At 38.3% G+C, this 12,039-nt stretch overlaps 1 protein-coding gene across 1 annotated transcript in view; it reads left to right on the top strand.

Moving 5' to 3' along the window:
• The window catches only part of COL25A1 (collagen type XXV alpha 1 chain), a 452,466-nt gene that overhangs the window by 372,698 nt on the left and 67,729 nt on the right, over positions 1-12,039 (top strand). The window contains exons 13-14 of the mRNA XM_060147387.1: positions 8,142-8,195; positions 10,147-10,173. Of these exons, the coding sequence (XP_060003370.1) occupies positions 8,142-8,195; positions 10,147-10,173 (81 nt within the window). The remainder of the gene's footprint in view (positions 1-8,141; positions 8,196-10,146; positions 10,174-12,039) is intronic.

Here is a 12,039-nt window from a genome sequence, read left to right as displayed (position 1 = left end):
TTTCCTGCGTCCCTGTCTCTTTTCTCACCGCTGTCTTTCGCCATAGTCCAGACAAAGAGCCATCTCTTGCCACCAGATTTATAGGTCTTTTCCAGTTTCCCACCAGAAAAGTCTTGCTGTCTTCACCTCTTACTAGGCCTGTAAGGGCTTCACATTTTCATATAGGCTTAATGTATTCGCGTCTCCTGAGTTCATCCATTCCTCCAACATGGATGTACTGAACAATTATTATGTGTTAAGGTACAGTTTCTAGGCAGTGTGGAAAGTTCGTATTCTAGTGGTGGAGAGCGGCTGGGAAATCCGGTCGCCAAGTAAAATACAGAAGGCTCAATCAAATTCGAATTTCAGATAAACAACCCATCATTTTTCATGTGATATGTCCATTCAATGTTTGGGATACACTTAATTAAAAATTATTTGTTGTTTATCTGAAATTAAATTTTAGCTGGGTGTCTTGTATTTTTGTTTGCCAAATCTGGCAATCCTGATGGTGGTGACGGAAGAGGAACCAAAAAATTCTCCCTTAGGTGGAAATTAGTGCAGTGGAGAAAGCAAAGTAAGATAATGGGTGGGCATAGGGAGTGGTGGTGTGTGGTGGTGGGTATTCCAGGCAACCCCTGTAAATAAAGGGACAGTTGCTCCAAGGCTGAGAAGATGAGAGAGTAAATCCCTGGATATCAGAGGGAAGGTGGTCCACGGGAGAGAAGCCCAAATGCAAAGACCGTGGGCCAACTCCTGCCTAGCATCTTGAAACAAAGAGTTCAGTGTGGCTGGAGTGGCAGAAGGTGAGGTCAGAGAAGCAAGGGCCAGACCTTGCAGGGGCCCTTATTCCGAGTGCGATGGGACAGCCTTGGAGAGAACTGAGTGAAGGAATTATAAGTTGACTTGTTGTTAGGAGAATGTTGGAGGCCGGTGGGTGGCATGGAGGTGGGTTAGGAGGTCCCTAGGGTCAGCCTCTACCCCCCGCACCAGCTGTGGCTCCCCTGGCCCCTCAGCAGCCTCTGCTCCACAGCAGTCCTCTGCTCTCAACCCCACACACACTACCTTCCTTGCAGAGTCCAGTGGTGGATTTTAACTCCACAATGGCGTCTCCATTCTGAAGTCTCGCCGTACGTTGACTTGATTGAATACTGATGTGCTCCTTCCCTGCTTTTAAAGGTTTCTGGTTCATCATGTCTTCTAATAATTATATAATTTTATGGTTTAAACTAATGCTGTTTGATAGAAACATAAAGCAACTCCAAATACAAGTCACATATGTAAATGTGAATTTTCTAGTAACCACATTTTTTAGGTGTTTAAAAAGCAGGTAATACTAATTTTACTAATATGTTTTATTTAACTGAATATATCTAAAACTACCATTTCAACGTCATATAAATTAATATTTTAAGGTTAATAGTATTCACATTATTAATGAGATATTTTACATTTTTTTTTTTACAACTGAGTCTTCAAAATCGTATTTTATGCTTACATCACATCTCAAAAACTAGCCTTATTTCCAGTGCTAGTGATACCATATTGGACAACACGGGTTTAAACTCTGCTCATTTTCAAGGTTCATCCCATACCACAGTCTTTATGGCAGGGAAACGGGGCGGGGGGTGGTCAGAGAGAAGTGGGACAATTGCCTAGGGAGCAAATGGGATCAAATAATACGGGATTGAGAACATTTTCCCATTGAAATTCTAAATACATTGGTGCTAGACACCTGTAAACAACAACAACAAATAAATTACCAAATTATGGTTTAGCTAGCATAAAAATCTAATACGGACTACTCTGATTTCATTATGGCTGTGTGGCTTCATTTTTGATGTTTGATTCCAACTTGTCCTTCTACTTTGTGCTATTTAATGCCAGGTTGTACAGTTCTAAATGTATTGAACTATAACATCATTAAAGATTTGCTTCTTGTTGGATGCAGTGATTGACAATCTCCAATATACAAGTGGGTTGTGTTTTAGATTTTACATATATATATATATATGTAGAGAGAGAGAGAGAGAGAGAGAGAGAGACAACATATATAGAAAAAAACTGATGCATTTGTTCAAGTGGGTCAACCCACACAAACTTATGTAAAAAGGTGGAGCTAAACTGTAATATTATTAGAGTAAACTGGATCTCCCTTAAGTCAAATTTCTTAAACTAGGGGTGTGTACCCCTGGGAGTTCATGGAAGTGGGCTGGAGTACAAAAAGACAAAGGATTTATTTAGAGCGTTAATAACACTTGGGGTTTGGGGCAAGGATTCTTGTTTTATAGTTTTGTGTGGTAAAATGCTACATTTCTAGAAATTTCAAGGTAAAATATGTGGGTCATTTTCTACCTCCTACCTTCGCCCAAGTTTCTATTCATCCTCACTGGTATTAGGGGACTAGGGTGGAAGACTAAACTAAACTGAACTAGAGAGAGAGAAAATAAATATGAATGGAGAGCAGAAACTCCATTTTCCTGACTCTTGCCCAGATAGTTCTAACCGGAAGTCCCTGTGGGCCCCTCACTGCCTTCAGAGAATCTTCCTCTACCAAGGGTCATCTACCCAATAGCTACCGAAGCCTCTGAGGCTCTGAAGCCTCGTACAGGGTCACCCAACTCCCCGCCAGGACTACCTGCAGGAGACAAATGACTGGCAGCTGGTCCTGCTCACCACTTAGGCCACTGAGATCCTTCTATGCGCTGTCACTGTCAGGAAGAAAGGCCCAGTCCACCCAATGCTTTAGAGAGGTATCAGTGAGCAATGCTGCCCATTTTTAGTCTTTATTTTATTACACACAGGCACCAACCCCACCAGCTCCAGTGGTAGGAGAACAGCCTTAAGACTGATACCATGTTATGTTCAATATCATTCATTTCATCTGCTGCTGTTTCATGTTCCTTGTACAGTAGTCCCCAGCCCCATCCGCAGGGAATACGTTCTAAGACCCCCAGTGGATGCCTGAAACCGAGGAGGGTACTAAGCCCTATATATACTATGCTTTTTCCTATATGTACGTACTTATGATGAAGTTTAATTTAGAAATTAGGGACAGTAAGAGAATGTCTGAATTGCCCATAGTTGGGGCCATTATTAAATAAAATAAGAATTACATAAACACAAGCACTATGATACCACGACAGTCGATCAGATAACTTAGTGGCTACTAAAGGACTAACGGGCAGGATACGCTGGACAAAGGGATGATTCACGTCCTGGGTGGGATGCAGCAGAATGCACTGGATTTCATCACGCTACTTAAAACAGCACACGGTATAGAACTTATGAATTGTTTGTTTCTGTAATTTTCCATTGATATTTTCAGACCTTGGTTGACCACTGGTAACTGAAACCAAGGAAAGCAAAACAGAGGATAAGGGGGGACAATTGTAGTTCTTCTGTTTAGATGAGTTCTTCCTGAAAATGGAGTGCTTAAAGGAAACAAATCTATATTGACAAGGTGAATGTAAAATTATACTATGCTAAAAATTTAAAGCTGTAACCCTTTGTGATTGAAGTAACAGGGAGCAGTATTACTGCTAAATGGCCTGTTTCTCTTTAGCGCTCAATTTTGTAGGAAAATGACATTCCTTTCTATTGTTAAGTATTCTTTCAAGTTGCCCCTGAATAGCAGTAACTAAACTAACTGTAAAATCCTTGGGTGATGTTTTACATTAGAGTTCTAAAGAGCGTTTGGTTTAAAAAAAAAAGAAAGAAAGAAAGAAAGTAAGCAGCGTTATCCTTCTTAAAAGTCAGTTCAACTTATCTTTAGCTTAAATACACTAGGAATAGCCCTAGAATTTAAAGCGTAAGAGAGGAAACTCTATCATTCTACCTGTAGTTAAGATGTTAGCTGCTCTTTCGCTTCATTGCTATCTTTGGAATGTCCTTAGTAGTTGTGAATATGAGATGCATTCAGAACTAGATGAATAGATTATCCGGTAAACATGAGACTAGTTCTCACACGCACGAAACCCAATTCCCATTTTTTGGTCTATACTTCTCTGATATATTTCTCTGTATATGTACTTTTTTTACTATATTACGTAGTAAGGTAATATCATTGTAACTTTATTTGAAGAGGCCTCATGATATTTTGTCCTCATATACCAGCAGATATTAATATGACATATGCTTCATTCTTCATTAAGACTTCCCTTTGATTTCTATTTATTATGCCTCTTTATGAAGTGCAAGAAAACTTTGCTCAAAGAAAAAAGTTCCGTCTCAATTAGATATCCTCTTAAGTTGTTTATGTAGATATCTCTTTTCTCACTCAAAGACAAGCTCTCTGGGCACAGGTACCTGTCATGTCTATTTCATCTTTATATCTCACGTAACACTCTGCTCAGAGTAAAACATATAGTAAATTTTCACTAAATGTTAGTTGAATGAATTAATGCCTTCCAGAATCCCACTGCTTGGTCTTGGTACTCAAAGTTGTACAACATTTCATCTGTAACGTTCCTTTAACACAACCTGGGAAACTAAATTTGAATAATAACAGAATGTTCCATAACCTCCTAATCTGAGTTTGAATATATTTCTCTGGTTATAACTTTTTACAAAGGTAAAATGCTACGAGCGATTTTTCCTTTTTATTTTCCCTTGATTCATTCAGGAAACAGCCTTATTCACTTTTTAGCTTTTTTTGTGTGTGGGGGGGGGTGGTGGTGGTACGCGGGCCTCTCACTGTTGTGGCCTCTCCCGTTGCGGAGCGCAGGCTCCAGACTCGCAGGCTCAGCGGCCATGGCTCACGGGCCCAGCCGCTCCGCGGCACGTGGGATCTTCCCGGACCGGGGCACGAAGCCGTGTCCCCTGCATCGGCAGGCGGACTCTCAACCACTGCGCCACTAGGGAAGCCCCACTTTTTAGCTTTAAAATCTCGCTACATACCTATTTAACCTTACAAGTGATAAACGTAAAACGGCCCCAGTAAATTTTCATTTGTGCTTATTAAAATGGCCACAGACACTTCCCTGTGGAAGTACCACAACTACTAAGCCCATGTACCACAACTACTGAGCCTGCGCGCCTAGAGCCCATGCTCCGCAACAAGCAAAGCCACTGCAATGAGAAGCCACCGCAATGAGAAGCCCGCGCACCGCAACAAAGAGTAGCCCCCGCTCACTGCAACTAGAGACAGCCCGTGCGCAGCAACGAAGACCCAATGCAATCAAAAATAAATAAATTAAAAAAAACAAAATAGCCACAAAAGTAATTAAAATTGTGATATCCAATGCTGATGAAGTTGTGAAAAAGTAACAGAGTGGGTGCCTAGAAAAGCAGATAAATCTCAGATCCCTTTTGGAAAGCAACTTAGAAATATTTACATAGATGTTTATTTTAATTTACCTTTAACAGCAAAAATTAGAAACAACCTAAGTATTCAACAATTTGGGACAGGTTAAACAAATGTTCACACCTGACTTTGATAGATGATAAACTATTCACAAGACAATTACAAATACTGTGTAAAAACAAACGTGTGGTATAAAATAATAAAAAATCGGAACGTCAAACTATGTAATAAGCTTACAATTGCTTGAAATATGTAAGCGTAAATTTAAATGACTAGAAGAAAACAGGACAAAATGAAAACAGTTATGATAGAGTGATGGGATTATGGGTGCAATTTTTTGTTTCCTTTTACATTAAAAGATTATTTTAACAAAATATAAAATCAAAGGGAAAAAAAGGATCAAGTTTTAGTCCCTCGATGTTCATATTTTAAGAAGGATGTTGTGCAGATACCTAAGCAACATTTGTCTTCCTTGCTTCAAAATCTCAGCATGTATTTTGTCTGGTTCCAGGGGCTTAACCATTTTTTTAAAAAAATAATTCTGGCTACCATAGTTATTCTTTGAAAGTCTAAACAAAGTTTGTATTGTTCCCTGGCAGCATCTCGTTTGCATTAAACCATGAGTTACGATATTAGTGCCTCCTGGTGTAAGTTTTTTGAAGAAAGCAGACTCGATAACTCTTTTTCTGGTTGCATAGTAAATGACAGTCCTCTTTCAGGGTGTATTCAATTTCCATTGGAGTTCTTACCCTTGGTTATGTACAAATGGCTTATCAAAATTTTCTTATAATAGCCATCGTTATTGTAAGCCAACATTTTTGCTATTTTATCGAGGAAAGAGCAAATGATTATAGTGTAACTTTATATAGGAAGCAGAATTTCTTCCATGAGTTAAGACTTTAACAATTACAATAATCCAGTGTAAGAGAAAAACATTTTTTGCTCTTCTAGAAAGACACTATTAACTTCACATTGCTTAGTTTATCTGGTAGGTGAACAAAAATCATCTTTATAGAAGTTACATTTAATTCAGGTCTGTATACATTCTGGAAGGTCATTTATAAATGGGGAGTATAAACCAAATGATAATAAGGATAGAAATATTCTTCATCAACTCTCCCAGTTTCGAGATGCATTCATTCATTCAGCAAGGCATCATTGTACCAAAAATACAACCTCTTAAGGCAGAGTTGTGTAAATCTGGAAAAATTACTTTACCTCTCTGTGCCTTAGTTTCTCCATCTATTAAATATAGATAAAGATAGTACTTACCTTATAGAAATTTGTGAGAATTAAGTGAGTTAATGAATATAAAGCTACTGGAACGTAAGAAATGTTGCTGTTTTACTAATGTAAGTGTTCTTGAAGGTGAGACCACAAATACTAAAATGGCACAATTTCTGCCCTCCAGAACACCTAGAAAACATTCTTAAAAAATCACCTTGGTTTGCCGTTAGCCTAAAACTGCTCTAAAAAATAAAGTCAATTTTTTTTAATCAACTAAGTTGCAACTTTTTTTTTTTTTTTTTTTTGCGGTACGCGGGCCTCTCACTGCCGTGGCCCCTCCCGCCGCGGAGCACAGGCTCCGGACGTGCAGGCCCAGCGGCCACGGCCCACGGACCCAGCCGCTCAGCGGCACGCGGGATCCTCCCGGACCGGGGCACGAACCCGCGCCCCCCGCATCGGCAGGCGGACCCTTAACCACTACGCCACCAGGGAAGCCGCTAAGCAGCAACTTTTTAACCCTCAGGGGAAAGAAACTTGCTGAGAAGTTGAAACACATAATAAATGGCTTTGGGAATGTTTTTAAATGAAAATGAAATTCTAGTTGCTCTACCTTTGAGCTACATGGAAGTATTAAAAGCTACACTTTTTCTTCTCCCAATTTTACTGAGATACATTGGACACATGACATTGAATTAGTTTTAGGTGTACAACATAATGGTTTGATACATGTATATACTGTGAAATGATTACCACAATAAGTTTGGTTAACATCCATCATCTCACATAGTTACACTTTTTTTTTTCCTTGTGATAAGAACTTTTAAGATCTACTCTCTTAACAACTTTCAAATATACCATACAGTATTGTTAACTACAGTCGTCATGCAGAATATCTTTCCTTTGCTTCTGAGCGCAAGACACTTCCGCTTTGGAAAACAATTGCTGGTTCAGAGTCTAGAAAGATTGATATACATCATCATCTTTCTGAAATGGAAAATCCTTCTAGCTAATAGCCATCATCTTTTTCTCAAATGCCTATCACTCAATATGACAATGAAAACCACAACTCCTAATGTTTATTTTAATTATATTTACAGTGAAACTGGAAAGAGAAATCAAAGCCATTTTTACTTTTGTGTCAAATGTGTCTAAATGAGTTAAGTAGATGTTCAAAGGTGTGTATATTCTTCAAGATTTAGGTTTGGAGATGCTCATTTGCTTAAGTCTAATAAATAGAATGATTTAGTCTCTATTTTCCTGAGCTGATGAAGCACTTGAAAGTTCTCCATCAAGAAAGTCTTAAATTTTCAGATGTCTTTTACTCATTCAACAAATATTGTACCTAGCATATACCTAGCTGTATGTACCTAGCATCATGCTAGATATTCATTTCCATTGGTAATTTGCTTTAACTTTCTCAGTGGAGAAAAGACTCAACACAAGGAAATTAGCCCTCTTGTATCCTCGGTCCCTAGCACATAGAATTTTGGACCAAACAAGCTAACTTGTGTAACTAGTCTAACATACTATGTACTTCTTGAGCATTATTGGATGGTTATATCCTCTAATGAGCTATATAATGTGTTGATTTTGTCTGTTTTATTTAGTAGTATCTATTTTATATTTTGAGGGTGAACCCGGGTTGCCTGGAGCAGTAGGACAGAATGGAATACCAGGGCCAAAGGTTAGTACAAAGAAAACCAAGCAGAATCACTTGAGGCATGAGTTTTCATGAGATTGTAAGCTGTTACACTTTTTTTATAGCCCACTGGTTTTACTTGGATGGAATTTTTTGTCAATAATATAATACACTATAGTATAAAACTTTGTGACTAAAGAATAAGTGATGTTTGTGATTAGCATTAAAAATGCAGAGAAACAGTGTACGATATGTCTAAATTTTTATTTCTGGGATACTTAAATAACATGAGAAAGCCTGTGTTTCAAATGTGAGTTTGTCATTCTCCCACTTAATGAACATATTACAACATAGGCCATGTCCATACTGCCAACATTTGCATAATTTTTACAAGATGTACTAAAGATGTTCACAGTGCCACTGTGACTTTTCCTCAAGATTTGGCCACCTCCAAGGCTTACACAACCTAACCAGTTAATCAAATGAAGAGCATAATAAAAATGTGGCATGTTTGAAATTTAAAAATGGATGTAGTCTGAATTACTAAGTAGGGAAAAAATGTAATAGAGTTTTTTTGGGGGTTCCAAATTTCCTTTGTTTTTGAAGAACAAATTAATCTTAAATATAAAAAGATTGGTGACAGTTTAGTTTAAACCAAATAGGCAGACAAATCCCAAGTCCTTTGATGAGTGACCATCCCTTGAAGTACAAAACTAATGTCTAATCCCATCAGCTGTGCTGGTGTGTATCCATTGCCACAGATGCTTGTCAGCTGATTTTACAGATCACGTTGCTATTGACAGGAGCCTAGGACAGACCTAAAATTTATAGACCTGTCTTTTGTCCTGCAGGAGAGGAAAGAAAATATTCCTTCTGGGACGACAGCCATTTTCCTGTCTTCTTCCCTCTCTTGCTCCATGCTAAAAAGCCAAATGATAGGAGTTAATGCTTAATGTATGTTCTCGGTACTATTCTTCTGTTGCCTAGCGACCATCAGGATGGCTGCTGAGCAGTGAAAGGTAACCAGAAATTCAGAAAGCCAAAGGGTCAGGCGGAGTTTCAGGGAGTGAAAAGAGTGTTGCCTTCAAACAGACTTCTTGAGTGAATTATAATTTTAAAAAACACAATAACCACCTTAAAAATCATTTTTAAAGTAGTCTGATCTTATTGCAACACTTTCTCAAGCTTTTCTTAAGAGGAATATTATCATAATGTGTGTGATTTGCTTTAGATTTACTCTCTGACTCTGTCCCCTGTCCCTTCCTGGGTAAAGTGAAAATGAGATTCTTTTCAGAACACAATTTTGCATTTTAGTCCTTGTACTGTCATGGTCATCATTTTGAGTAAAGACATCTCTCCTAAACTCACTTAGAGTCTGCCCCAGTATAGTATCTTTTCTGAAAAAAACTAATGCCTCCTAAAGTACACCTAACTTGGAACATCGTGGTTAACAACAGATTGAAGAGAGTTCATGACATTGTGAAGGGGTCCAAGTTCAGGCCTTAGTCACATCAGGGGAAGGCAGATTAGAGAACTACACTGGTACTCTGACCCCTGAAATAATCCGTGCACCAGGGGCTGCTTTGAATGGAAGATTTCATTGAAGGATGTAAGTAAATAAACTCACCTTACTGAGTCTGAGTTTGAGCAGAATAAAGTGTCATAATCTCAGGAGCCTCTTGAGATGTTGAATTGCCACAACATTTTTCTCCTTAGTGCCCTAAAAGCCGGGTTTTGGCTGGTCATCTTAAATATCTTTCTTTAGTCCTCGAAAGCAAAGAATTAAAATTACATTTGCTAGTGATATCCATACTCAGTGCTCCAGGAAACTTGTCTTAACCTTTGTTTTTATATAGCAACTATATATTGCCAAAATAGAAAATGTCATGTATAATTTATCTATTAATAGTATGTTCAATATCTGATTTTGTTTAGTGTTGATTGATTAGGTGTTTTATAATTTAACATGTCACTCAATCTTTGTTCTTTTGCCCAGGGACAACCTGGAGAACGAGGAGAAAAGGTGAGAATGATTCTGCTGATTTTTATTTTTTTTCCCCAGAGAGGTACCAAACTGAACTGTATTTATGTGTGGTTGGATAGACAGATACAGGTATACAAGCATACCTTGGAGATATTGCAGGCTCCGTTCCAGATCACTGCAATAAAGTGAATATTGCAATAAAACGAATCACACGAATTTTTCAGTTTCCCAGTGCATATAAAAGTTACGTTTACGCTATACTGTAGTCAGTTAAGTGTTCAATAGCATTATGTCTAAAACACAACGTGCCTGCCTTAATTGAAAAATGATGCTGGTTGCCACAAATCTTCAATCTGTAAAGAATGCAGTAGTATCTTTGAAGTACAATAAAGCAAAGCACAATAAGACAAGGTATGCTTAGTTATATAGATGTAGATAGATATAATGACCACTGTTTTTCCAAACTGCTAATTAGTGGAAGGAGAAAATAGTGTAATTCTTATATATGTATAGAAGTTTGGGTAAAAAAGATTTAAAGAAATGGAGGAGAAGGGTGCAAATTTAAACATTCTATGTCAGGCTTTAAATGAGTTTCAAAAATCCCTAGGCCTGCAAAATTTCTGTTCTACCTATTTGCTAATGCCACTCCAGTACTTTTCTAAGCATCCGTCTCTTTCTCTACTACTTCTTAGGTCAGTAGGTTAAAGGGATGCAGATGTTCACCTACAGCAAATACACTGAAAGTTGTCCCAAAAAGAATTCCCATAAAACCCAAAAAGAGAAGCAAAAGGAGAAGCAGAGTACATATGTTAAATTTCTCTTAGACAAACATCCTTCCTTACTGCTTTGGGGGAGTTCTCATGCTATGTCCTTTACCAGTGTTTGAGAAGTATGCCATCTCTGCAGGCAACTACCAAGATACCACATAATGCCCTTCATAAGTGATACGATCTTTCTGACAAATCAGTATCATCACCGCTAATCCCCAAAGAGGTACATCTACAGATCCAGCAAGCTTCATGAACATAACTGTATTTTTGAGCTGTATTTTACAACTGTATTCTTGTAAAACAAAAGTAAAAAGACATTTATTTAAATGGAAGGAGAGCAGAGCAGAGAGGCAACTCAGTCAAACCCTTCACTTCATGGCCACTCTGAACCAGTTTTCCTAATAAGAAAGTTTGTTTTGTTATTTAATAAAGGGATGTCCAAGCAATTTTTAAAAGTGTGCTAATGAGCTGCCTATCAAAGATCCCCCATAACTTATGATCAGTATATTTATTTGGCTTCCAACCAGTTCATGGTAATTAACCTGAAATGAATTAGTCATCAGATGACTCTTTTGTGTAGAAATTAAGGAGGGAAAAGGAGCAGTGCCAGCACCATTCCAGGGACTCATCAGCTAAAACTGCTCAGACTCCCAGGCTGCTGTGCTGTCCCCGTCACCATAAAAGAATGCTTGAGCAGGATAGCCTCATGCTTATTTGAAACAAGAAAAGAAAGTGAAGAGGAAAGGTTAAACTCTCCCTCCTTCGCCACCCCTCCTTCTCCCAGGGAAACCATCATCAGTAGCTTCTCTCTTATTTTACGGAAAATTTTAAATGATAGAAGAGTGACCTCTTACGCAGCTGGACAGAAGGGTATTCCAGCTTACGGCATGTATGAACAATAATGCATTGTTATTGCTAATGATTATCATTAACAACTTATGACGTGTCAGATACTGTCCCAGTTGCTTTAGACACAGTAATTGTTTATTTCTTATAACCCCATAAAATATTCTTGCCCTTACGTTGCACATGAGAAATTTGATGTAAAGAGAACTTCATTTGCCCAGTAGGGCCTGGACCTGGGCTCCAACTCTCTGGCTCCAGAATTCATGATGTTTCCACTAGAGCATTCTAT

The sequence above is a fragment of the Lagenorhynchus albirostris genome, chromosome 4 (assembly GCF_949774975.1).
Source record: "Lagenorhynchus albirostris chromosome 4, mLagAlb1.1, whole genome shotgun sequence".
NCBI classification, from domain to species: Eukaryota; Metazoa; Chordata; class Mammalia; order Artiodactyla; family Delphinidae; genus Lagenorhynchus; species Lagenorhynchus albirostris.
The sequence above is the reverse complement of the archived record's forward strand: the minus strand, read 5'-3'. Positions and strand labels throughout refer to the sequence as shown.